Source organism: Ictidomys tridecemlineatus, chromosome 2 (genome assembly GCF_052094955.1).
Source record: "Ictidomys tridecemlineatus isolate mIctTri1 chromosome 2, mIctTri1.hap1, whole genome shotgun sequence".
Classification (NCBI taxonomy): Eukaryota; Metazoa; Chordata; class Mammalia; order Rodentia; family Sciuridae; genus Ictidomys; species Ictidomys tridecemlineatus.
Genome location: NC_135478.1, coordinates 5,227,291 through 5,254,547, shown reverse-complemented (window position 1 = coordinate 5,254,547; position 27,257 = coordinate 5,227,291). Strand labels below are relative to the sequence as shown.

At 55.3% G+C, this 27,257-nt stretch overlaps 1 protein-coding gene and 1 long non-coding RNA gene across 2 annotated transcripts in view; one reads left to right on the top strand and one right to left on the bottom strand.

The window, feature by feature from the left end:
• Window positions 1–5,377: 5,377 nt before the first annotated feature.
• The window catches only part of Cers4 (ceramide synthase 4), a 28,335-nt gene continuing 6,455 nt past the window's right edge, over window positions 5,378–27,257 (bottom strand). Inside the window, exons 2-11 of the mRNA XM_078035205.1 lie at window positions 11,353–11,526; window positions 10,072–10,189; window positions 9,159–9,277; window positions 9,028–9,085; window positions 8,747–8,797; window positions 8,380–8,472; window positions 8,047–8,175; window positions 7,676–7,782; window positions 5,955–6,111; window positions 5,378–5,839 (exon numbers count right to left, since the gene is read on the bottom strand). Coding sequence (XP_077891331.1) covers window positions 5,663–5,839; window positions 5,955–6,111; window positions 7,676–7,782; window positions 8,047–8,175; window positions 8,380–8,472; window positions 8,747–8,797; window positions 9,028–9,085; window positions 9,159–9,277; window positions 10,072–10,189; window positions 11,353–11,525 — 1,182 coding nt within the window. The 5' untranslated portion in view covers window position 11,526 and the 3' untranslated portion in view covers window positions 5,378–5,662. The remainder of the gene's footprint in view (window positions 5,840–5,954; window positions 6,112–7,675; window positions 7,783–8,046; window positions 8,176–8,379; window positions 8,473–8,746; window positions 8,798–9,027; window positions 9,086–9,158; window positions 9,278–10,071; window positions 10,190–11,352; window positions 11,527–27,257) is intronic.
• On the top strand, window positions 13,442–14,342 carry LOC120891530 (uncharacterized). Its single transcript, XR_013432007.1, has 3 exons — window positions 13,442–13,606; window positions 13,902–14,055; window positions 14,156–14,342. It is a non-coding gene; the product is annotated as an uncharacterized LOC120891530 (long non-coding RNA).

Here is a 27,257-nt window from a genome sequence, read left to right as displayed (position 1 = left end):
TAAGTAATAAAAATGTCTATTATATAGTGATTAAAATGTTTCTATACAGATTTTTAGATTAAACAAACTTTTAAACTTTTATTAACCTATCTGCATAAGCTGTGTTGTGTGTGTGTGTGTGTGTGTGTGTGTGTGTGTGTGTGCATGCACACATGTTCGTGTGGGTCTACCAGCATGTTGGGCACTGAACCCCAGGCTTGGTGCATGCTAAGCACACACTCTCACATGCCCAGCCCTGGTCTGGGCTTTTGGCACAGATATGATGTCTTAGGCAAATAATGGACAGTTTTATTTATTTCATGGTACTGGGAATTAAATCGAGGAGGGCCTCACACATGCTACCACCGAGCTTCATCCCTAGTCCTTTTTATTTTGTTTTGAGACAGGGTCTTGCTAAGTTGCTGAGTCTGGCCTTGAATTTATAATCCCAGTAGCTGGGATTAAAAGCTTGCACCAACACACTTGGCTTCATTTTTAATTTTTTATTGTGGTGCTGAGGATGGAACCCAGGGCCTCCTGCATGCTAGGCAAACACTCTGCTACTGAGCCATGTCACCAGCCTGACTTCTTTATTCTCGTCAGATTTGTCTATTTTATTAGTCTTTCACAAAACCAGTGTTGAGGTTGCCTGTCTATTCTGTTTATTTATATGTTCCTTTATTTTTCCTTTATTGAGCCTATTCTACGGTTCTTAAATTTTTTTGTTTTTCATTTTCTAATGCAAGCACATGAGGTTACAAATTCACCTTAGGATGGTTAAACTGCATCCCACAAATACAGCTGTGGAATATTTTTGTTATTCATCTGATCATGTGTATTTTCTAATATCCATCATGTTTTCGTTTTTGACCCTTAAGAGGTTTTGTTTGTATGTTTTGGGGAAAACAGGGAGTGGGGGCCATTGGGTAGGGGACACCAGGTGTATGGAATTGGAATAGTCTTCATTTCACAAGACCCTGTTAATTATCGGTTCAATGCAAACTCCCCTTTCATGCATTTTTATTAAGGTGAAATTCATATAACATAAAAACCAATCATCTTTTTTTTTGTTTTAAAGAGAGAGCGAGAGAGGGGAGAGAGAGAGAGAGAGAAAGAATTTTTTAATATTTATTTTTTTTAGTTCTCGGCGGACACAACATCTTTGTTTGTATGTGGTGCTGAGGGTCGAACCCGGGCCACACCCATGCCAGGCGAGCGCGCTACCACTTGAGCCACATCCCCAGCCCCAAAAAACCCCAATCATCTTAAAGTGAACAATTCAGTAGGATTGAGTATATTCATAATGTCATAGAATCACAATTTTAGTCCACAAACATTTCCATCACTAAGACCAACCAACCAAAAGAACCATCTGTCTCAGGGGCTGGGGCTGGGGTAGTAACCAAGAAGGAAACGGGATGGATATGATCAAAGTATATTACATGCACTATGACAGTGTCAAATGAAACCCATTGTTTTGTATAATTAATACATGCTAATAGTTATAACTTTAAAATATAAAAAGCTTGCTTTAAGAAATACACACAAGAGGGGCTGGGACTCAGTGGTAGAGTGCTCGTCTGGCACATGTGAGGCACTGGGTTCCATCCTCACCAGAAATATATATATATAATGAAATACACAAGAAAGAGGAAATAGGGCTCAGAATGGTATTTGAATTAAATAAAATGTGATATTTCTTGCAAAACAAAACCACAAAAGCTCTGTACCTATTAAACAGTTACTCCCTACCCCTCACTCCCCAGAAGCTGTTATCTATAAATCTGCATTTTACTTATATATGTTTACCTCTTCTGGATAGTTCATATATAGAGTCATAAAAATGTGGAAATTTTTGTACCTAGCTCCTGTCACAGAATGTATTTTTTTCCTTTCAAATATTTTTTTAGTTGTATTTGGACATAATATCTTTATTTATTTTTCTGTGGTGCTGAGGATCGATCCCAGGGCCTTGCATGTGCTAGGCGAGCGCTCTACCACTGAGCCACAGCCCCGGCCCCTTCTGTCACTGAATATTTTTGAGGTTCATTTATATTTCACACATATTAGTACTTCCTTCCTTTTCATAATTCAATAATATTCCACTATATGGATATACCACAATTTATTTATCATTCACCTATTGGTGGACATTTGGGCTGTTTCCAACTTTTGGTCATTGTGAGTGGTGCTGCTATGAGCATTCATGTACAAACATTTAATTGAATCCCTGCTTTCAGTCCCTCTGATCATGTGGTCATTTTGTGTTTCACTTTTTGAGAAGCCACCAAACTGTTTCACAGAGGTTAACCCTTTTTATATTCCCACCAGCAGCGAACATGGATTATTTTGGTTTTCCACATTTTCAACAATACTTTTCTTTTTAATTTTACTCATTCAATGGTTATGAAGTAGTATCTCATTTCGATTTTAAGGTCTTTTTTTTTTGTGTGTGTGTGTGAGGGGGGTTACTGGGATTGAGCTTTATTTACTGCTGAGTTGCAGGTCCAGCTCTTTTTATTTTGAGACCGGAGCTTGCTATTGTGATATTGCTATTGCCTGAGCCTCCCAAGTCAGTGGGATGATAGGTGTGTGCCACTGTGCCCAGCTCACTGGTTTTGACCTGCATTTTCCTAATATCTCATGATGTTGAATATCTTGTCATGTATTTTTTGGCTGTGTGTGTGTGTGTGTGTTTATATTTTGTGGATGATGTCCATTCAAGTTCTTTGCCTTTTTTATTTTTTATTATTATTTTTGTGGTGCTAGGGACTGAACTCAGGGCTTTGCATGTGCTAAGCAAGCACTTTACCACTGAGCTACATCCCCTAACCCAGTATAACATTTTTGAACTTTATAGAAGGTCCACAAAGTGACCCTTATAAAAGGTCACTTTTATAAAGTGGTGTACCCATTGAAGCTCCTCCCAGTAATGGATGTGTAATTTCTTTTGACCTCATTCTTTCCAACACTTGATTTTTTTTTTGCCGGGGGTGGGAGGGGGTGGGGGGGTGGGGTGGTGGTGGTGGTGGTGGTGGTGGTGGTGGTGGGTAGTACTGGGAATTGAACCCAGGGACACTCTACCACTGGGCTACATCCGCAGCCCTTTTTACGTTGTGAGACAGGATCCTGCTAAGTTGCCCAGTCTGGTCTTGAACTTGTGATGCTCTGGCCTCAGCTTCCCAGGTTCAGGGGAGTTCACATGTGCGCCAAAGCACGGGCTTGTCTGATTTATTTGTCAATTGAGTGGATCTAAAATGGCATCTTGTGGTCTTGTTTTCCATTTCCTTGGTTATTTGTGAGGTTTAGTGTGTTTTTATAAGTTTATGGGTTTTCCCATCTATATGTGTTCATCATATGTTTTGTCCTCGGTTTATAAGGTTAGTTGTCCTGTTCTTGTTGAGTTTCAGGGGTATGAAAAACGCTAATATCTTATAACACAGTAGCTACGTTAGTATCTAAGTGTATCTTCAGAGAGAAGAGGAAACGTTTGTAGTATTGCTAGTTATTGCCAAGTTCCCCTCTAGGGGGCGTGCCATTTGGCGGCTCTACTTTCCTACAGGTTTCACCAACAGAGGGCGCCATCACCCTGCATTTTGCCGGTACTGGTTGCATGTCCCTAATCCGAAATGCCTGGATCCAGAAATGTTTGATTTTGGATGTTTTTGGATTGGGGACTATTTGCAGATACATATTGAGATACCTTGGAGATTAGATACATGTCTAAATAGGAAATTCATCTGTTTCACATACACCTTATATGCACGACTGAAGGTCATCTTATACAATGTTTTCGGTGAGCCCACGTTTTGACTGTGACCCCTCCGGCGAGGTCAGATGTGGAATTTTCCATTTGTAGCATCATATTGGTGCTCAAAGATTTTGGAGTATTTCGAATTCTGGATAAAGGATGCTCAACCTTTATTATCGTTTTTTTTTCTTTTTTCTTTTTTTAAAATTTTTTTTGGCCAGTATGTCACTGTCACTGTGCTTCGTACTCTGCTTTTTGTTGTGTAAGGCTGAGCGTCCTTTGTGTCAGGGCCGTCTGCTGTTTCCCCTGGGGTCCATCAGTTCATCTTTTCATTCCAGCTGCCCTCTGTGCTGAGGACGGAACCCAACTCAGCTGGTGCTAGACGGATGCTCCACCATCCAGCCACCCCAGCCCTCTCTTCTCCGTGATCTGCTGTTTCACGTCCCGATTTGATCATCCCTTCTTCTTCCCTTTCCTCTCTCCGGCTCTTCTCTCCTTCTCCGCCTCCATATTCATCATGCTCTCCCCAGGGCCCCTCCTTCTCTTTCCCTGCTGGCTGTCTCATTCCTGCGCTGCTTCGGGCTCCTTTCTCTGCATCTCTCACCACTGTCTGATCTTGTCACCGTCTGTTGCCGCCCTCGGTGGTGGAGACAGGGAGCCCTCTCCTCTCTCCCGTCTGCCCTATTTGCTGAGAAGCACCAAAGATAAGGGCTCCGTCCCTCCTCACTGTGCCCCTAGCCGTCTCTTTCTCGATGGTCATAATTTTACAGTAGCGGGTCGTGGTATGGTCACACATGCATATAACCTAATTTGGTCAGTTTTGCCGCCCAGTACTGCCCCTTTCCCTCCCATCCTCCACTTGTCTCCATGGGGTCCCCGCGTTCCCCCTGCATCTTCCACAAAGGAGAGAAAACATGAGCCTCACTTTCTGCCTCCACCCAGTCTTGACCCTCATGACCCTTCACTCCTCCACTTTACCCAGCTATTTCTCCTCTCTTGGATCTTGTCCCTCTATTTTTCCTGATGGCCTGTCCTCTGTCCCTCCTCTGTCCCTTACCAGTTTCTTCTCTAGTGTACCCACAGTGCTTCTTTGGCCCCCACCACCCCTTACTTCTGCGTCATGACTGAGCTCCACTTGGGTGCGTCCCTGAGGGCAGTGGAGGCTGACCACATGTGGACTTTGTGGCTGTTTCTGGGGTGGGGGACACAGGTCCTCCAGCCTCTCTTGGAGAGGTACCCTGTTCCTGTGTGGCTCCTGAGGGGACAGTGATCTCACCTAGGCTGACCCTTGGGAAGCCTGTGGGAATCTGCACCCCCACCCAGACCTCCTTCACTGGCCGGAGGGAGTCTCCAGCTGGCTTTGAGCAGGGGCTGCAGGCACAAGCTCCCTTCCCACCTCCTGCTTGGACTCTGACCTTAAGCAAGTCTGCGGCTTCCTGTGCTTAGTTTGCCTAGTGTGTAAGCCAGATGTGAGCAGCTGGCTGAGCAGTACCAGGGTGGAAGGTGGTGGCCTTGCCCTGGGGTAGCTGCACCTCCATGCCCCTGGGTCCCCTGGTGGTGGCAGTGAGTATCTGGTTGATGGTGGTCTTCTGGGGATCTTACGGAAGGACAGGGAGCTGCACCAGACCCAAGTTTTCAGGCAGAGAATTCAGCTCCGTTCAGCTTTTATTGGACCTCTTTCATCCAGGGCTCCCCATGGCCACCAGGCTGCAGCCTGGATGTGGCTCTGGCTGGCAGCAGTGTCCTGCTGCTGCCTTCTGGCTCTGTCTAGGGGCCCAGAGGGAGGGGGAGGGGAGGGGCTGGAGACAGATCATCAGCCTCTGGCCCATCTGGGGCCGGGCTTCCCTGTGAGTTGGCTCAGAGGCTGCCAGTCCAGCCACCTCAAGTACCCAAGGTGCTGGGGGCAGCCCCTCATTGCCAGTTCTTGGCAGGCTATGTGCCTGGCACGTGCCCATTGGCCAGCCGTCTGGCTGCCCGGCTTCTAGGGCCGTCAGCTGGGGCAGCCCAGGGCTCGTGAGTCATCCCGTTCTTCATCTGTAAACCTTCTGGGGCCAGCCCGTCGTCACTGGAGTCAGACTCTTCCACATCACTGCGAATGTCCTTTGCCATCTGGGGAACAGAGCCGGGTGGAAGCTCAGAGCAGGTAGGAGCTAGGGGCAGGGCCGGGCCAGGCTGGGATGGGGGCTTCCAGAGGCATACATGAGCTACCCTTGCCCAGATGTACCTGACCCTTCCTAAAGAAGTTGATGAGCATGCGCAGGATGAGGCCGAACCAGTACACGTGTAACACCTGCAGCATCATCAGAAGCAAGTTGAAGAAGTAGTAGCCAAAGAAGGGACCCCTGTCCATGATGGACTCATAGTAGGTGGTGTAGATGATCCTGCAGCAGGAGGGAGGGAGAGAGGAAGGGGTCTCACCAGCTGCTGTAGACCCTAGTCCTAGGAACACCTAACTTGCATAGTCTTTCTTGCTCTGGAACTTTCTGTGGCTCCCCAGTGCTGTCCCAGACTCAAGATACTTACCCACTTCCGCTGGGTACACAGCCTCTGCTCCCTGCTAAACTAGGTCAGCACAATAGACACTGTCAGCGGGCCTTGCCCAACCATGAGCCCCAAAGGGATGCTTAGTATCCCACCCCGCTCCTAGGCGGCCCTTTCACATCTTCTTGTATCTCCTTAGGCCCCAGCCCCTCCTCCCCTCGACCCCTCGGATGCAACCTGAGAGAAGTTTCCCGAGTGCCCTGCCCCCTGCCCTCCATCACCTCTGGCCACTCTCTCGCCCTGTTTCTCCCTCACCTGCCTCCTTGCTGGCTCACCTGCTAATCCCCGGTTACTTCTCATGCAAGGAAGAGCGACACACCCTCTCTCCACCCTTCTTTGTCCCTCTGGTGACCCCCCTTTCCCTCGAGACTCTGAAGTGGCCGCGCAGACTGTTTTCCTCTTGTGCCTGTCATTGGCTGCTGCTTCCCAGTCTCTCCAGGCCCCCCTCTGCCTGAGGACATCAGGGGGCTCGGCCTCACTGTCCACACTGGCTCCCCAGCTGATCCATCCAGGCTGGTGTCTTCAGTCACCGGCTGCGGATGGGGGCTCCTACAGATGGGGGCTCCTACAGAAGGCCTACGTCGACCTGCCTCCTCCCTGTCTCTCCATAGGTCCCACGGAGCCCGATGCCCCAGGCAGCTCCTCCTGGACCGGTTCCCAGCCTGGACCCTGGTGGCCCTCCCGAGTCTGCACGACCCTCACCTCACTGTACCAAGGCAGTGGCTTCGCTCTCGCCCTCGGCCCCCTGTTTCCCACCGCCTGTCCCCTGTAGCCACCCGAGGGCGCTCGTGAGCTGCTCGCCGGTGCCTCCTCCCTGCGGCCTGGCCCTGGTCCTCTCCTCCCCCGCGCTGTCTTTGAGTCGCGGGCTCTGCCGGCCACTCCCTCCCTCCGGAACCCGTCTCGGGGTCAGCGCGGTCCTTCTCTCACCTCCCTCCGCTGACTTCCAGCTATGCACTCGCGAGCTTCCCTCTCACCCTACCTTCTCACTCTCCTTCTCTAGACTTGGCTCCTTGCCCCTCTGCCCGCTTCCACCCACACTGCCAGCACCCAGAGGGCAGGCGGCTTTGCACTGCTGCCCCGGCCATATGCCCAGCGCCTGGCATCTTTGAGGGGCTCCATGAATATTGAGTAGAGGACTCCAGCAAGCTGCGCCATGGTCCGCCTCCTCCCACTTGGTGTCCAGGGCTGCGCCCCATGAAGCCTGAGCCCAGTTCCGATCTCTCACCTCTGAGCTTTGGCATATGCTGTGCCCTGTGTCAGGCACACCCTTCCCTGCCGCCTCCTGGAAAAATCCAGCCAATACCTCCAGCTCTTCCCGGGGCGGGGCACCCAGGGCGAGGCGGGCCGGGGTTTCAGACATGCCCGCCCCCCTCTAGCCCCCACGGGAGAGGGAGGCCGACTCACTGGGTGGGGTAGAGTATGAGGCGGGTGAAGAAGAAGACAAAGGAGAAGATGAGGAAGAGCGCGTCGCACACCAACGTGAAGCGCGTGTAGTTGAACATCTTACAGGCCTGGGGGGGACAGAGGGCGCCGCTCAGGACCCAGGCTGGCACGCAGGGCAGGGCGGCAGGGCGGCAGGGCGAGCAGGGCAGGGCGGGCCTCCTCTCACGGGAAAAGGGGCGAGAGCGTCCCCTCTTAGGGAGCGGGGGCGGGGCTCAGGTCCCGGGAGGTGGGGGGCAGGGTCTCCTGGCTCGGGAAGACCGGGGGGGCGGGGCCTCACCCCTCAGGAGGTGAGGGGGCGGGGCCTCATCTCCAGGGCGTGCGGGTCAGCCCACCTCCAGCAGGTAGTCGGCCGAGTCGTGCAGCAGCAGCACCAGCGAGCCAATGCGCAGCAGGTTCGCGCTGTAGGAGAAGGTGATCAGGGTGATAGTCACGACGTGATGCGCCACCTGCTCCTTGAGGTCCTGCAGGAGACGGTGGGTCACCAGATAAGCCTTGGTGCCAGGAGGGGCCCCCACCCTAGGGCTGGGGGCAGGCCCTCGCAGGAGATTGGTGTGACCTCTGGAGCCCAGGCCTCCTGGTGGTGGGGCCGCAGCCCACCGCACCCCAGCTCCCTGTCCAGAGACTGGGTCACGTCTTCCCCGTGGTGTCCCTCCCCATGGCTTCACCTTGCGCTTGATGTCAAAGGGCAGCGTGATGACCAGTGAGATGTAGAAGCTCAGCTCCAGGAGGTACCACCAGTACAGCTTTGGCTGCAGGGTCTGTGACAGGAAGGACGGCAAGGGTAGCTGTGGGCAGTGGAGGCGCCTACCTGGCAGGCCCACGGCCCAGGACCCTCCCCATTTGCTTAAAACCAGCACAGCTGAACGCCCATGAGTGAGGAGGTGGTCAAGGCCAGCGGTTCTGTGGAGTCTCCTCACTCCTGGCCCCTCTCTACAGAACACAGGAGTAAGAGAGCCAGAGCAGCACTCAGGGGAATTTCTGGTGTGTTGTACAAGTTTGGGTCTTGGGCCTGTGGTCACCCTTGCCACTCACCTGGTTTGGGTAATTTTCCCAGCACATCACTGGAGTCCACAGCCATGACTCCTGCAAAGAAACGGGTGTCTCAAGGTCCTGAAGGTCAGACACCAGCTGCCACCCAGGGGCCAGGGCCTCCCCAAGGTTCCCGCGCAGACCCTTCCACCCTTCCCTGGCTAGTTCCACCTCTGCCCCTCTCTCCCCACGGTGGTTCATTCACTGTAGAACCTGGTGCCCAGGAGGTCTTGGGCACAGGCCCTGCAGGTGCTTGTGGGACAGTGCGCAGTCGGGGTACTCACGTTGTACAGGACGGAGACACCACCGACGAAGGTACACAGGTAGAAGGCGAACCTCCAGCTGCAGACAGGAGGAAGCCCATGAGGCAGCTGCCCAACAGACCCCCTCCCTGGCCCTCCCCTGGCCCTGGTACCTGGCCTCGCAGAACTTCTTGGAGAGGCAGGGCCGATCCTGGTTCCGGCGTCTCCGGAACCAGCGCTGAGTCTGCCGCAGTGTGAGGCCACACTGGGCGGCCAAGAGGGCCATCTGGGACTGAAAAGGGGTGTCAGGAGTCAGGGCCACTGAGGCCTGATGGTGGCTTCCTTCCCTGGTCCCTGGATAAGCAGGACCTGGCTCTGTTCCCCCTCTTGGCAGCCCCAGATCTTGCCTGTGAGGTAGCCATGTCTACTATTGAGAGATGGGTGTGCCCCAGAACACTGGGTTGGTGAGGACCAAGACCCGTCCCTAGTGCAGCAGAACACTGATGGAGAAGGGGACTGGGGAAGAGGCTTTCCTACACCCCAGGCAGCGGTGGAGAGCTTGCCCTCAGCCCTTCCTACAGAGGAGATTGCAGAGGGAGGGGGACCGCAAAGCTCTCTGCTCTTCCGAGTTGTCCTGACCTTACCAGGGAAAACAGTTTCCTTCCTCTCAGGACCCACACCCCCAGACCCTGTCCCCTGAGCAGTCCACTCCATGGGTGGGAACGGAGGTCGGTCACAGGGCTGCCTGTCACCACCCCCAGGCACAGCCAGACTTCTTTTCCTTCCCAAGAGCCGGGAAAGAATTACTCCTCTCCTCCCAGCCCAGAATCTGCCCAGCGGGCAGCTGTGTCGGCTGATGCCCAGGATGGAGGGCGGGATTCACTTCTTTACCCCGCCCCCACCCAGCTCGAGGGGGCGAGGCTTCGCTTCCCAGGCAAGCAGGGCATCCAGGTGGCGTGCAGGCTGGGCATTTGTTGGAGTGCCAGAGGACACCGTAGCTTCCCTGGCCCCCAATAAGTGGTCACAAACCGCTGCCGGGCACCATCCACGACGGGCAGCAGGGTGGCGGTGGCGACGGGCACTCACCTCCTGGGGTCTCCGCCCTGTCTCCAGGAAGTGTCTCTCCAGCGTGGCGTTGGGCTTCGCAGGTTTCCGGACCCGATCCCGCACTCCCAGCCACCGGCCCAGGGGCAGGCCTACGAATCTGAGTGCAGGGGACATGGAGCCCGTTAGCGCCCAGGAGAGAAGGGTGAGCGTGGGGGAGGTGGCGGGGAACACGTTATAGGGCCAGGGGTGGGCGCACAGCAGGGCGTGAGGCTGGGGGTCTTTCTTCTCCCTCTAAGAGGAAGGTCCACAGGCCCGGAGCCCAGGGAACCGTGGGGCAGGGTCAGAACTCTCCCCTGCCGCGCTGGCCTCCCACGCTGGGCCCCAGAACCCCGTGTTGTACTGGACGGCGTGGGGGTGGGGGGTAGGAGCCGGACCATCGTCAGGATGTGGGGTTCCCAGGTACCTTCGCCCATCCCCAACCAAGTCGAGAGTCCCTTACTGCCTGTCCCCCAGACGCCGGGGTCCTGATTCCCAAGGGCAGGAGCAGGGCCAAGGCCGGAGGTCACCCAGAAGGCGGCAAGACTGGACCCAGGTGTGAGGGGCCGGTGGCGGGTGGTGGGGAGGCTGTGGGGTGCAGGCTTAGGAGGGCCACTGGGAGGTGGGGAGCCAGGCAGGGCCGGGACAGGAGAGGGGCTGGCGGGGGTCTGTCTGTGTGCCCGAGACTGCAGCGCAGCAGGGTCTCTGTGGGCCCTGCCCAGGGGGGAGCTGTAGGAGCAAAGACTCCCACCAGAGAGGGTGCTCAGGGGAGAGAGCCTGGCTCCCACTGGTCACGCAGGAAATGACTGAAAATCCAGGGGTTTTGGCAGCCAGGTCACTGGGAATCTGGGCAGGTGGCACATACTTGGGGAACAGGTACCAGACTGCCAGAGGTTGGGGGCAAATGGGGGGCATGAGGGGGGACCAGTGTAAGGGGAGGGGGAGGACCAGTGTAAGGGGAGGGGGAGGGGAGGAGCGAGCAGAGGGGGAGGGGGTGGGGCGGGTCAGACTAGCCCATGGCAGAGGGAGGAGCTTCAGGCCCTGGGCGGGAGGGAGCCGGCAGGTGTCCCTCTACTCACCTCTGAAGGCCAGACCCATGTCCTCCCAGGTCCCCAGCCCTGTTCCATGAAGGTGGAGGCACACCCAGGGTAAGCCAGCCACCAGCCACTAGAGGGAAGTGGTGCCAAGCCAGGTCCCACCCAGGACACTGCAGATGGGGACCCCACGCATGCAGGGACACACAGGTGACAGGGTCGGCCAGAGGTAGCACACATGGACACTCACCTCTCGAAGACAATGCGCAGGGCCACCAGGACCAGGGCTAGGGGCAGGGCCGCCAGCATGTGGTGGGGGTGGGCGAAGACGCGGCCATCACGGTCCTCCAGCTGCTCCCAGGAGCAGTTTGGTGGTAACCAGAGCTTTTCCTGCCACAGCCACGCGTTCAGGCTGGACAGCATCCTGCGGACACAGGTGCCGTGGTCAGCACTCTGCACTGAGCCTCGGGAGCCACAGAACAAGAGCACCCTCGGCCCGCTCACTGTCCCCCGCCCCGCTCACGGGGGCTCCTCTGCGGCCTCAGTGAGTGGGTTCCTGGTCACAGTCCACCCTCGGCCCTCGTTTCCAGCCAACAGAGCGTCAGGGCCAGTCGTCAGGGCAGACATGGGCTGTGTGTCCTCAGGCAGGTGACTTGACCTCTCCAAACCTCAGGTTCATTCATAAAACAGGGACAGTCGTACCCACCTCTCAGCCCAGCCTGCCCCAGGGTAGGAAGGGCTTGGCCTCCTGACCCTGCACAACCCGGCTCCTCAGGGTTATTATTCTGCACTATTCAGGCGCCAACACGGTGGCCACAAGTCAAGGGAGTGGCCACTTGGGGTCATAAACTTGAATCCTCTAATGTCAGGAAGGTGCCCTTCATTGCAGGAAGCGGCTCCAATACCCCCCCGAAGACAGAGGACGGAGGGGATCCAGAGTCCCTCCAGGCCCTCCTCAGAAGGTGGACTCCCCGTAGGAATGGCAGGAGGCCATCCACCCCGGAGGCTGGGCCACAGCAGGGCAGAGCTGCCGCATGCCCGAGCTTGCCAGGCGGGGAGTGACGGCTGAGGGGGCAGCTGGGCAGCACCTGGTGAGCGGCCCACTCGGCCGGCCCCACCTGCTGAGGAACCCGGGCAGCTCCTCTGTCCCGAGATCTTTTTTTTTTTTTTTTATTGTTGGTCGTTCAAAACATTACATAGTTCTTAATACATCATATTTCACAGTTGGATTCAAGCGGGTTATGAACTCCCAACTTTACCCCGTATACAGATTGCTGTATCACATCAGTTACCCTTCCATTGATTGACATATTGCCTTTCTAGTGTCTGATGTATTCTGCTGTCTGTCCTATTCTCTACTATCCCCCCTCCCCTCCCCTCCCCTCCCCTCCCCTCTTCTCTCTCTACCCTCTCTACTGTAAATCCTTTCTTCCACTTGTATTATCTTGTCTTACCCCTCCTTTCCTCTTATATGTAATTTTGTATAACCCTGAGGATCACCTTCCATTTCCATGCGATTTCCCTTCTCACTCCCTTTCCCTCCCACCTCTCATCCCTGTCTAATGTTAATCTTCTTCTCAAACTCTTCGTCCCTACCCTGTCCTTGGTTACTCCCCTTATATCAAAGGAGTCATTTGGCTTTTGTTTTTTAAAGATTGGCTAGCTTCACTTAGCATAATCTGCTCTAATGCCATCCATTTCCCTCCAAATTCTATGATTTTGTCGTTTCTTAATGCAGAGTAATACTCCATTGTGTATAAATGCCACATTTTTTTTATCCATTCATCTATTGAAGGGCATCTAGGTTGGTTCCACAATCTTGCTATCGTGAATTGTGCTGCTATGAACATCGATGTAGCAGTGTCCTTGTAGCATGCTCTTTTTAGGTCTTTAGGGAATAGACCGAGAAGGGGAATAGCTGGGTCAAATGGTGGTTCCATTCCCAGCTTTCCAAGAAATCTCCATACTGCTTTCCAAATTGGCTGCACCAATTTGCAGTCCCACCAACAATGAACAAGTGTACCCTTTTCCCCACATCCTCGCCAGCACTTGTTGTTGTTTGACTTCCTAATGGCTGCCAATCTTACTGGAGTGAGATGGTATCTTAGGGTGGTTTTGATTTGCATTTCAGTCCCGAGATCTTGAGCCAAGAGCGGACAGCGCCAGTCACCAGTTGGAAAGTCTTTGTTCACTCATTCATCGTCTGTCCATGAATCGTCTGTCCACCCATCCAGCTATCTTCTACCATCCTCCCATCTGTCAGCCCACCCACTTACTCACCCACCCACCCACCCACCATTGCTTTCAGGCCACAGATGTCCCTGGTTTGATTTGTCCTGTTCATGCCAGGTTGGGGCTGGGCATTAGACACAGTGGGGGAGGGGGAAAGACATTTTTTGTTCCTGTGGAACTTACAGGCCTGCAGGAAGGCAGCCGATTCATAAAGACCAGATACCAGAGTGTGATGGAGCCTGAGACAACACGCCGAGTGGGTGGCTGTGAAGGTAGTGAGCAAGGAGGGCTCTGGAAGGAACCGAGACTCACGGCGAAAGAGGGTAGTGTAGGAAAGGAAGGGGGCCTGGGGAAGGGGCTTTTCAGAAGATTAGCAGCAGGTGCAAAGGCCCCGAGGTAGGGTGGAGCTCAGGGTGCTGGAGGTCTAGGAAGGAGGCCCATGTGGCTGGAGTTGAGTGAGTGAGGGGGACACAGGGAGGAGGTGAGGGGGGCAGGGCATGCAAGGAACAGGGGCCAGAAGGGAGATTTGGATCATTTCACCCAACATTTTATAATGAAAAAATTCAGCCCTGCAGAGTAGCTGAAAGACTACTCTGAATGCCGTGAACCCACCGTTGGATCTGCCCTTCACATTTTGTTCTGTCTGCTTCATCGCACGCCTGCCCGTCCGTCCCAATGACCCGTCCATCAGTTCATCTCATTTTCCTGGATGCATTTCAAAGTAAGCAGCAGACATCAAACCACACCCCCCAAAACATCTCGGTGTGCAGATCATTAACTCGGGCTCAATATTTGCTTACCCTTTGTTTTTTTCTTTCAAGGTAAAATTTGCTGGAGGGAATGCATCTCAAGTTTACAGTGGCTGAGTCTGGACCAATCTACGCACCTAGGTGACCCAATCTCCTCCTACCCACATTCTTTCCAGAAAGTTCTCATGTGTCCCTTCCTCCACCTCTGCTGCCCAAAGTTAACTTCTATCCCATACTTTTAATATCGGTCATCACAGATTAGTTTTGTCACTTCTAGAACGTTGGATAAATGGCTGCACGCGCTGCCTGTGTGCGTCTGGTGTCCTGCACACCACAGACTGTCCTGCTGCCAGGACTCCTCTACGCCTCTGTGTCCATGGGGTGACTCCTGTGCACTGTCCGGATGAGCCAGAGTTGGCTCCTTATCGTTTGCTGATGGACACCTGGGCTGCTTCCAGCTCTGGGTAATTAGGGGCAAAGCTGCCGTGAGCACGTCCGCGTGTCCTGCGTGGGTGGCAGTGTTCCATTTCTCGGGGCCACTCCCCGGGTCGCAGCTGTGGGCTTCACTTTATCTAAAGCAACTCTATCTAAAACCACTTCCGTCAGTGGCAGCGAGGTGCTGTTGTCCTTGGCGTTGAGATGGGAGACTAGGGCTGCCGGCCATGCCACGCATGGGGTGGCCTCTAGACAGTGCTGTGGACTGTCCCAATGAAGCGAGGTGGTGAGAAGGGTCTAGACGCAGAGGAATCTGGGGTGAGGAAGGGCCAAGAGCTAAGGCTTCAGCAAAGGCCCAGGTGTGAGCGGGGGCTGGAGGGGTGGGGAGGCAGCGGTCAAAGAATACAAGATTTCAGTTAGGGGTAAGCTCAAGGATCTCTTGAAGAGCATGGTGACCACGGTAACAATGTATTATATATTTGAAAATTGCTCCTGAGTGGACTTTAAGTGTTCTCAGCACACACAAAAAGGTACCCCTGTGACATAATGCCTAGGTGCTTTAATGTAGCCACTGCACAATGAATACTCGCTACAAATATATACATGTTTCTTTTTGTCCTGGGGTTTTTAACCCAGGGGTGCTTTTTCACTGAGCTACATCCTCCCCTTCTTTAAATTTTGAGACAAGGTTTTGCTAAACTGCTAAGGCTGGCCTCTAACTTGCAATCCTCCTACCTCCGCCTCCCGAGTCCCTGGGATAATGTGCCACTGAGCCCAGTCATCACACACACACAGTTTTTGTCTATTAAAAAATGAACTCATGTAGAGTTCTTGCCTAGCATACGTGAGGTCTTGGGTTTGACCCCCAATACTGCAAACAATAAAAACATCAGCAAAAATAAAATAAAATAAAATTTAAAATACTGAGGGTTGGGGATGGTGGCTCGGTGCCTGGGATGTGTAAGGACCTGGGTTCCTTCCCCAAGCACTGCAAAAAGAGGGAAAAAAAAAAAAAAAAGCTAAAAAAAGAAAACACAAATAAACACTGAAACCAAAAGGCTCGGTGGCCGAGCACATGCTAGTGTGCGTGAGGGCCTGGGTGACCTCCAGTGTCCCCCACGCCCCCAGAAACAGAAAGGACCGGAGCTGCCCAAGAGCACACCGCCACACGGGTATCGCTACTGATGGGAAATCCCAACCCAGGAGTCAGCCTGTGATGCTGGCGGGTCTCCTCTGGGTGCTCTCGCAAGAGACCGCAAACTTGGTGGCTTTAAACAACACAGAATCTAGGATCCAGGGTGCTGTGGGTCAGAAGTCCAAAACGGGTCTCCCTGGGCTAATGCAGGGCTCTGGGAGGCTCTGAGGAGGCTTCCCGCCGGCCTCTTGCAGATTCTGGAGGCCTCACAGCCCTCGGTAGGTGGGGGGTGTGGCTCCTGGTCTCCAGCGACTTCTCCCTGGACCCTGCCTGTCCTCCAAGGGGACTCTGTCGACACTGGCCTCCTGGCTAATCCAGGATGATCCCCCCTCTCAAGGTCAGCCGATTTGCAGCCTAATTCCGTCTGCGCCCTCGCTGTGACCCTGCCCGAAACTGGCCTTCCAGACTGAAGAGCCAGGGACCCGAGGAGTGGGCTGCGTCAGGGGATGAGCTGGCTCTGTCTGCCTTGGACAAGACAAGCAGGAGGGCCTCGGTGTCCCCACGGACACAGGAGGCGGGGTAGACTCAGGGGCCCAGGATGGGAGCAGGTGGGCGCAGGGAGGTCCGGTCAGTGTGGGGCCGAGGTTCAGACCCGTGCGGATGGCTGGTCCCCAGGAAGGGGCTGCGATGAACCAGGTCATTAAGGCGCCAGTGACGTGCTGGACATCCTGTGGGGGTTCTCGGAGTCAGCAGCTAACAAGCATCGCGGGTGTGTGACAGTGGCTCGTCTAGACCCAGGGCAAGAGCCAGAGGGTTGATCTCTCTAGAGAAGCCGGCTGTCATCCCTGACTGGCAGCCTGCCTCATCCTGCGCCTGACAGTGTTCCAGCCCTGCCTGGCGCCCCCAGCTGCGCCTGGACCCAGCCTCACGGGCACAGCCAAGGTCACGGGGGACCTCTACAGCCTCCCTCTACAGCCTCCTCTAAGGGACTCTCCCACCCACCCGAAAGACCCGAGAGCAGAAGGAGCGGGAGCTGGAGCCAGATCCCAGGAGTCCCGGGCCAGCTCCATGATTCTGCCCCAACCTGAGGGTCTTCAGATTGGGGTCCTTGGTGCATGGAGCCACCCTGAGCTGCCCATGATTCTAGGTCTCCACTTACACCCCCAGCCTCAAAACCCACGCCAGGCACCGCGTGACCCTGCACACAGAGCCGTCTTTTTACAAGTGCACTCCACTGTGCTGAGCGCTGGGACACAACACAGTGGGAAAGGAGGTGAGGCCTCTGCCCTGGGAGCCTGCAGGCCTCCCGGTCTGTTTGAAAACTCCCGTGCCTCCTCCAAAGCCCTGCTCAGTCGGCCCCATCTCCTGGAGGAACCACCTCGTGGCCATGGTTGTCCAGTTAAAGCACCTCCCCAGCTCTGCCTCCTTCACCGCGCGGTCAGGAACTGGCCAGGCTTGGGGTGGGGAAGGCAGCGTGGTTCTCAAACCTAGTCCTCCCAGCTGCAGCAGGCCCAGCCCCTTCTGGTCCAAAGCCACAAAGGGGACCAGAAACACACTTTCCAAGCCAGAGAACCATGACAGCAGAGGTCTCACGGAGGAGCCCTGCCCCCTGACCCACCCGTCCCTGCCCACTTTCCTTCCTTTATCTTGTGGTGCAGGGGATTGAACCCAGGGCCTTGTGCGCGAGGCGAGCGCTCGACCCACTGAGCTACAACCCCAGGCCCGCACTTTCCTTTCTTGATGCATAAATAAGTGATGCTGTGGTTTGAGAGGAGAGCAGGGTCTGGAGCCAGCAGACTGCAGTCCTGTCCCCAGTGCTTCAAGGGCTTCAGGATCCTCCTGAGGCACACCCAGCAGCGCCCCACCCCAGACCCTGCACAGGAAGACCCAGGCAGGGCCTGGCATGCAGGAGGGGCTCAGGCATGGCTGTCACTGGGCGTCTCTGGCAGGAAAGACCCAGATTATCCTCCTGAGGGAAGAGCCCTGAGCTGTGCTCCCCTGGATTGTCACCTTTGGCACCCCAGCTCCTCTAGTTCTTCCCAGTGGCGCTGCCCCCCTGGGCCTTGCTTACCCATCTGTACAGTGGTCATGGCCAGGTCCTAGGCTCTGGGCCAGGGGGTCAAGGGCAGTGGCTGAGAACCTACAGACACCCACGCAGGTATCACCTCTGACTTGCTTTTGGCCTCACTCACCAGTTGTGCCACCTCAGGCAGGTGACCTGGCTTCTGTGCCTCAGTGTCATCATCTGTAAAATGGGACCTAGAGTGGCCCCTTCCATGGGGGAGGCTGGGAGTGATGCCTGGGGTGGGGCCAGGGGGAGGTTTAGGGGCTGTGATGGGGGTGGGGAGGTGCTGGCCGGGTGGTCCCCAGCATCCAAGTGGCCGCACACAGCCTGGGAGCCCTCCCTGAGCCTCCTGTGTTCCCCCGGATGCAGCCCGGGGTGGCCTCCAGGTCATCTGGAGAGTAACCGGGGTGTGTGTGTGTGTGTGTGTGTGTCTGCTCCAGCATCCCCACACCTCGGCTGCCCCTGGTCCCCCAGCCTGCCTGTTCTTTGAAGCCTCCTGGCCCGGCTCCCAGCCCTGCCCTGCCACCTGGGTGGCAGCTGATAATCCTTCTTAGTGGCTAAAAATATCCCTGGGTTGAGGGAGAAAGAGACTAGGGCTTTGTGTGGCACAGGGCACGGGGGTGGGAAGAGCTGATCTCTCCCCTGGTCCTGGGGGGCCTGAGATTGTGTAAGCCCTTCCCCAGGGATTCCCTGAACCCCAGGAACCCGGTACCACCCCAACAGCAGGACTGTGCACAGAGGCTGGTTTTGTTTTCAGTCCAGCTGGAGGGCAGGACTTGCCCAGATCAAGAAAATGGAAATTGGTTCTGTTGCCCCCAACGCATGCTCCCCTCCCTCCCCAGCCGGGCTTGCTGCCTGGGTCACCTGATTCCTGTGGCCCGAGGCCCAGGCAGTAACACATGATGTGCTGCAAAGGGGTTGTTTGTAGATAACCACAGCCACCTCTGCACTGGGCCCTGGCTGTCCCTTCCAGATGGCCCGAGCCCCAGCAGCACTCTGCAGAAAGGCACATGGCTCCAGGGTACTACCGTGCTGCTCCCTCCCAAAGACCCCCAAGGAGGGCCCTAAGTCTGGGGCTCTGCCTTGTCCGGGCCTCTCATACTTAGGCACCCTCTTGGCCTCCCCCTCCCTGTTTGATTCACTGCAATAGCTCACTTCTGGACTTCCAACTCAACGTGCTTCAGGGCCTTTGCACGTGCCATTCAACTTACCAGGTTCACGCTGTTTGACTTCCCAGTGACACTTCAACAGAGATTCAACATAGACTCAACATAGATACTGATCGGCTCAAAGTGCTGGAGTGGAACAAATTCCCCAGCCAGCCCTGAGTCTAGCTGTCTTGTCACTCTCCTTTCAGCTCACACTTTACTTCCTGAGAAATCTTCTAAGACCACAAACCAAAGCAGCCAGTGTTCTGTCGCCTGACCGGGGTGGTCCCCCTGGCCCTCTGGCCCTGCTGCATCTGTTTTCTTACTTACTGTCTGCTCACTGCAAGGCGCAAGCCTCACAAAGGCCAAGAATGTCCTCTGAGCCATTGCTGTGTCCTCAGGGCTTCCAACGGGCCCTGGTGTGACAGCTGGGTGCCGACTGCATGTGTGCAAAGGGGGCCAAGGAGCAGGTCAGACACACAGAGGACAAGCGGGTGGGCACCCAGGACTTGAGCTAGAAAAACAACCCACCTCTGTGAGGACGCAGGGTGGCCTCAACCTCCACCCTGTCCTCACAAAGGAGGGCCACTGGGGGGCTGGGAAGGCCGAGGCTCGAGGAGAGACGGGCTGGACACTGGTCACAGGGCGCGTGGTCAGCACAGGGGACAGCCAAGGTTGCCAGCTCCCTCCGTGGGGAGGGGAGGGGCTGCTGCGCCCGCCGGTGGGCTCAGGGCTCTGGGCACCCAGGCCTGCCTCTGCCCGGGGAGGTCCTGAAGGAGCGGCCTCCTCTCCACCCTCCCTCCGGCTTTCAGGGGGCCAGGAGCCAGGGAAGAACTCCTTCGGGTTCACGCCTCCTGACAGCCTCAGGGTCTTGTGAAGCGAGCCAGGCTCCCTGAGATCCCCAGCCTCCTCCCCCGGTGGCTCCTGTTGGAGCCACCCCTTGACCCCCTATTCCCCCAAACCCCACAGCGGGCACTGGGGCCATGAGGTTGGGGGTGGGTCGAGCCACAGCCGCCTGGTCAACGCTGCCCTGCACTGGCTGCCACGAGGAAGCAAAGAGAGGCCCCCGCCGGCTGGCCCTTCTAGAATCTTCTACCTTCTACAGCTCCACTCAAGTCCCTGTGTTGCCTCAGCTGCCTGGGGTCCAGACCTAGGAGCCCCCAGACCACCCACGGGGGCCTTTTCCTGAAACGGCCCCCTCCTCCCCTGGGTCAGTCCTGCCTGTCTCCGAGCCCTGGATCGGACGGAATCCCCCACTGAAGAGGCGCCCCTGCCCTCCCTCCTGGGCAGAGCCCTCTCCCAGCCCCCCGGTCCCCCTGGTCCATCTCTGGCTCTGTGGGGCCTGGAGGGCATGTCTGGCTCCGGGGCAGCCTCCAAACAGCGAGGGCCAGGTCCGGGGGAGACCCCCAGGAGCCCCCAGCGGGGCTGGGTGTGTACAGGGGAGTCAGGGAGGCTCAGAACGGAGGGAGGAGGGGTCGCAGCTCTGAGAGTCCAGTCCCTGGACAGGAGCGGGCGGTGAGGACGACTGTCACCTCTCTGGGGACGTGATCAGCGCACAGGAAGGAGTGGAGGGAGCCCGCGAGGCTTTATGGTCCCTCAGAGGCCGATGCTAAAGGTCTGCTCCCCAATCTGTGGCTCCTGGGGGCGGGGGGACGTCCAGAGGAAGTGAGGTCACTGGGGCTGCCCTGAAGGGGACGGGAGGCCCAGCCCTTCCTTGTTTTGCTTCAAGCAGCCGAGAGGCTAGCCAGGTCACTCCACCCAGGGCCCAGAGCAGAGACCCACCAGCCGTGGACCCCAACCTCTAAGAGCTATCCTTTCCTCCTCCTGAGCTGAGCTGTCTATCTCCGGTCCCTGTCACAGTGACTGAAAGCAGAGTAACACGTGGTTTAAAGAAAAAAAAAGCTTTCTTGAGTGTAATCAACACGCAAGGCCCTGTCTGCGCTCAGTGGGTGACACAGTGCGTTGACAGGCACACACCCGTGAAGCCGTCCCCTCAGTCAAGACAACAAACACACCCATCCCTCCCCAGAGTGCTCCCCTGTGGCCCCTCCTTCCCTCCCGGCGAAAGCTGGAAGCAACCTTGTGTCCAACAGCTGGGGATGGGAAACCTCAGGACTCTGTGGTATCAGGTGCCGAGGGAGAGTGGAAAGGGAGGAGGAAGAGGCAGGGGGATGGACCTGGAAGGCGCTGGGCCGAGTGAAGTCATGAGTCACGAAAGGACAAAGACCGGCAAAGACCGTTAGGATCCCACTTACAGGAGGTCCCCAGAGAAGGCACATCCACAAACACTGGGATGGCGGATGACAAGGGCTGGGGGAGGGGAGCAGGCTGACCGAGGAGAATTTTGATTTTGAAAGACGAAGCCATTCTGGAGTGGGCTGCTGGGCCGCAGCCAGACACTGGGCCACACTGAAGTGAGCGCAGGAAACGGTGAGGACACTGCATTTGACACTTTACCCAAAGGATATTTTTTTTATTTAAAAAAATGACCCACAGTGGGGTGGGGGTGGGAGGGAGGTGGGAGTGGGGGTGGGAGGGAGGTGGAAGAGCGCTGCGCTCCCTGACTTGGGAGGATCATTGAGCCAAACAAGAAAAGCAAATTGCGTAGACGCTAATAGAAAACCCCCGGAGAGCTCTGTGGCTGGTAGCGCCTCAGACCCAGGTGACCAGCTCGGGACTCAACATAAAGCCATGACCTGGAAGCTCCCGGGCTGCGCTGTCTAATGGGGCGTCAGAGGCCAGAGGCCGCTGCGAAATGAACTGGGGCTGGGGGCCTGGGGTGTAGGAGGCCCTGGGTTCCATTCCCAGCAGGGCAGAGGCTAAATTTAAAATTCAGGTCTGTGGTTGCATCAGCGATACGGGAGTTCCTAATTGCTACAAGTAGCCAGTGGCCATCACACCGGGCAGCAGAGGACTGGAGCTTCCCGTCATTGCAGGATATTGGGTTACACAGTGACCCAAACCAGCAAGAAGGGAGGTGGGGAGGACGGAGGTGAGAGGCTCAGTGGAGAGCGCTGGCCTAGCGCGTGAGGACTTGGGTTTGGCCCTAGCACTGGGAAAAAAAAGGTTTGAAGAATAAGAGGACAGACTAGAGACAATGTGGCAGAGGATCTAGGAACGGCCAACGATGGGAACCCCAAATTCCACACAAAACTCTGTGCCTCTGCTGACCCCTGAACCACACATATGCAGGGTGGCCTCGAACAGTCTAGATACGCCTCAAAAAACAACTGTTAATTTGTTTGGTTTTTGTGATGCTGGGGACGGAACCCAGGGCCTGTGTCCATGGCAGGCAAGGGCTTTCTTTCCAGGTTGAGCTCCGTTCCCAGCCCCAAAAACCAACGTTTCACCTGCCAACCAGACTTCGGAGTTTGAGTCCAGCTGGGTTAATTGCCTGATAAAAAGTAATTAAAATGTTTAAAAATCAATACTGTTCAGAGGAACATACCAGAACCCACAACCTGACAAGTATCTGGCACAATGTCCAGAATGTGATCTAAATTTACTGGACATGTGAAGAAACAGGAGAACGTGACCTCACGGTCAAGAATGAAAATGAGCCGGGTGGGGTGGCTCACGCCTGCGATGCCAGGACTCGGGAGGCCGAGGCAGGAGGATGGCAACTTCAAGGCCAGTCTGCACAACTTATCAAGATTGTGCCTCAAAACAAAACAACTAAAGAGTGGGGGCTGGGGAATGTAGGTATGACAGAGCACCCTGGGTCAGGAGGAGAAGTAGAAGGAGGGGCTGCAGATACAGTGCTTGCCTCAAATGCAAAAGGCCCTCGGTTCGATCCCCAGCATCATTTAAAAAAAAAAAAAAAAGAAAAGAAAAGGAGGAAGAAGAATGGAGGCTGATTCAGGGATGACCCAGATATTCAGATATGGGGATTATCAGATAAGGACTTTGAAGCAGCTTTTACAAATATATTCAGAAATTAATTTTTCTTTTTCCTTTTGGCACTGGGGGGGATTTAACCTAGGGGTGCTTAGCCACTGAGCCATCCCCAGCCGTTTTATTTTTTATTTTGAGACAGGGTCTTGCTAAGTTGCTGAGGTTGGCCTCAAACTTGCCATCCCCCTGCCTCAGCCTCCCAAGACCCTGGGATTACAGGGTGCGCACCACAGCTCCCGGCTGAAATTAGCTCTAGGCGAATGAACAAAGAGGAAACTCAGCAGGGAAGTAGAGACTATAGAAGTGGACAGACGGTGAATGTTAAAACCCCAAAAAGGCAATCTCTGAGATTGACAATTCACCGTGTGAGTCTGATGGCATATCGGTGATGGGAGAAGAAAGACAAGACAAATTCCAAGACCAGTTAATAGCAAATACCCACCCTGAAGAACAGAGGGACTCAAGGAAAAGGTGCATCTGGAAGCGGACAGCGGTGACAGTGGTGACAGCGGTGACAGCGCTCAATACTGTGAGTGTCCTGAGGGCACACCTCGCGTGGGCAAGGCGGCCAGCTGTTGTCACGCGGGTTCAACGGTGGCTTTCAGAGCCTCAGCAACCTGAGGGACCACTGCAAAGGTCCAACGTGCATGAAACCGGAGGATGGAAGGAGGAAGGATAGAGGAGAGGGCGGGGCCGAGAGCAGTTTAAGAGACAAAAACACAGAAGACTTTCTAATTGTGTCCACGGCCCCAAACGCACACGCGAACACAGCAAGCAGGGCTGTGAGGAGCACCCCACCGAGGGGCCGAGGGGCCGCTGCACCAGGAAGCCCGAGGGCCGAGCCAGGAGCCAGAGCGTGCTTCATGTTTCACAGGTTTTTATAAAGGGAGTGTGGCTGAGGATGGCTTCTAAAAACTCTTTTGCATGTGACAAAATCCACATAATAGACTTGGCCATCACCATTCTGAAGCCTCAAGTCCAGGGGCTTGAGGCGCATTCCCGTGTTTGCAGCCGTCCCTACCACCCTCTCCAGAACTTCCTCATCTTCCCAAGTTGACACTGTCCCCATCCAACATCCCCACCCCCCGCCCAGCCCTGGTTCCCACCACCTCTAGGAACTGGCTCCAGGGACCTCTGTGAGTGGAGCCACACAGGATTTGCCTTTGTGACTGGTTGACTTAGCTCAACAGCAAGTCCCATGTTCATCTACATTGGAGCGCCAGAATTTCCTCCCTTTTAGGGCTGAATAGCATTCCAAGTGTGTGAGTCTGTGTGTGTGTGTGTGTGTGTGTGTGTGTGCACAATCAAAGAGGGACTTTTTTGGGAGGGGTACCGGGGATTAAACTCAGGGACACTCTCGGCCACTGAGCCCCATCCCAGCCCGATTTTGTATTTCACTTAGAGACAGGGTCTCACTGAGTTGCTTAGCGCCTCCCCATTGCTGAGACTGCCTTTGAACTCACGATCCTCCTGCCTCAGCCTCCGGAGCTGCTGGGATCACAATCACCACACTCGGCTCAAAGGGGGACTTTTAAAACAGCAAATCGCATTAGTACGAGAGAGACGAAAAGGCGGGATGGCTGGCAGAAGACACAGGGGCTCCGCAGGGCGTTTTGGGTGGGGAGTGAGCTCCCAGGCCCAGCTCACCACTTAGGAACCGATTCCCAGCCCAGGTCGGCCCCTCAGGGCGGGGGAACGGCGGTGCCAGGCTGTGCTCTGCTGGGGCCTTCATTCACTCAACCTGGCCGACCAGCGGCCCCTGCCTTTCCCACCTGCTGGTGGCTGGGCCTCTCGGCCACCCCCTGGTGACCACGTTCCAGGAGGTACGTTCAGGTAGGGCAAAGCCAGACTGTTTTCCGGGAAAATGGACCTTGCCCACACCCACGTCAGGACTGCCCGAGGCACCACTGGTCAGCAGCCCGGCACCACGGCGGCCTTGCCCAGGGGCCAGGACTGCCTCCCTGTGTTGGAAACGTCAGCCACGGTTTAGAAAGATGCCATCACCGTTCCGCTTCACGGATGAACCAACTGCATCTCAGAGATGCTGAATGCCTTACCCAGAGTCACGCAGCTGGTCTGTGCCAGGCTGGAGTTCATTTCTGTGGATGCCACTGGGCATTCTAGGACAGAGAGAAACTTGGTGCACTGTTGGAGAGTGGGACTCTGCCTGCTGTTTCTACCCGACCCTAACTACTGTGGCCTCTCCTGGTCCAGGACACTTCTTCCCACTATAGCCACCCCCAGTGGCCAACAGCCCATCTGGTATTTGTGCCCCCTAATGGGGTTTGTGTCCAAGAACTGGACCTCCCCTTCACCTCTTCTCTGCTGTTCTGTCTGCAGTTCAGGTTGCTTTCCTCCCCGCTGGCCCTCCTCTTACCCTCCCCTCGCTGAGAACTCTCACCCCCGGAAGCCGTGACCAGCATCTCCATCCTCTGGTTTCTTCCCCCAGGACCAAGCCTGCGAATCCAACACCAGCTGGCTGTTCTGGGCCGGACACACCACGCTAAAGCCATCCTCCACCAAACCCGTTTTCTTTTCCACCTGTGGCTTCTTGGCTGAGAACTTATCCACGCCACCTTTGAGGACAGGAATCTGAGTCATTCCACACGCCTCCTGGCACCTTCTTGACGCTCTGCTTCTCCCTGGGTCCTGAGATGGGTCCATCTCCCTCCTCTGCCCAGTTCCCACAACTGAATCATTGTGGCAGCCTCAGCCCTGGCCTCTCTGCCTCCAGTCTTGCCCCAGCCACCGCCCCTCCCACCGGCATCCAGGCTGTCCTTCTAACCTGCAAGTCGGGCCCTGGGCCACGGTGCCCAGCTGGTTGTGGGTGTGTGTACACAGGGTTTTTTTTTTTTTTTTTTTCCTTCCTTTGGTGCTGGTGACGGAAACCAGGCACTGAATCCTGAAAGTTCTCCCATGGGCCTGGCACGGTGCACCCCAGACCAGCTCCGGGCCTCGGCCCAGCTGCAGCCCTACCAGGAATGCCATGTCTTCTGCCTGGCCAGCTCCGGGTCTGTGCCATCCTGCTCTCTGGACACTTCCTCCGGAAGGCCTTGCCAGTTACCCCTGGGCTGGGCTAGGAGCCTCTGTTACGGTTTAGATATGAAGTGTCCCCCCGAAGGCCACGATTAGGTCACAATGAGAGCTGTGACCTAACTGGTGGATTAATCCAGTTGATAGATGAACAGTTTGATAGGGCTACTGTGCTGGTGGTAACGAGGTCAACAGGATGTGGCTGGAGGAAGTGCCTTTGGGGTTTATGTTCTGTCCCCGGCCCCCTGGATGCTCTCTCGGCTTCCCACCTCCCTGATGGGAGTGGCTCTCCTCTGTGGCTCCCTGCCACCATGATGCTCCGCCTCACCTCAGGCCAGAGCTTCGGAGCCGGCCAGCCATGAGCTGAGACCTCGGAAACTGTGAGCCCAAAATAGATCTTTCCTCCTCTAAATTGTTCTTTTTTTTTTTTTTTTTTTTTTTAAAGAGAGAGTGAGAGACAGAGGGGGACAGAGAGAGAGAATTTTTAACATTTATTTATTTTTTTCTTAGTTCTTGGCGGACACAACATCTTTGTTGGTATGTGGTGCTGCTGAGGATCGAACCCGGGCCGCACGCATGCTAGGCGAGCATGCTAGGCGAGCGCGCTACCGCTTGAGCCACATCCCCAGCCCCCTCTAAATTGTTCTTGTCACGTATTTTGGTCTCAGTGATGCACAACGAAGACACCCTCCTACCCCATCTTTCTTAGCAATTGGAGGGCGACTGTCTGCCTTCCCCAGCGTCCTGACCTGACCTCTCCATTCTTCCAGCACATAACGGGGGGCAGGAAGCTGTGGAATGGATGAATGGAAGGTGGAACTGAGGCCCAGGCACCAGGACCCAGAAAACAGTTTTGCCTCAATTTTGAGCCTTCCCACTCCCCCCCCACCTGCTCTAACAGGCACCCACCCACCCACCCTCCGTCTCCTTCAAAAGGCTCATTTTTTCCCTTAAGTGACTAGGACGAGCCGGGTGCAGTGGCGCGGCCTGTAGCCCAGTCCTTGGGAGGCTGAGGTGGGAGACTCCTGGGAGTTTGAGACCAGCCCCTGGGCCACACAGCAAGCCGCAATAGCAAAAATAAAGTAGAAATTTTTAAAAAGGAAGAAATCTATATAACAACATTTTGGGCACTGATGGACAGAATTTATGATGGGATTATCATGCAGCCAAAAAGTTCCTATGGCTGAGTGACACCTTAGTCATGGGAACACCGAAGTGCGTGCATTCGTGGCAAGCTGGTGTAAACATGCCGTGGCGCTGCCAGCCTTCTACAAGGGTGGCGGGACATGCTGTGCGCGGTGCATAATGCCGAGCATCACGACGGTCTGATCCTAAGTGCCCACGTTCTTAAAGGCTTGGTGCTGACCGGAGGTGGTGGACTCTCTAAGAGGTAGGGCCTGGTGGGAGATCTTGGGGTCAGTGGAACCCTGGTTCCTTCCGCTTGCTCTGTTTTTGCTTCACCAT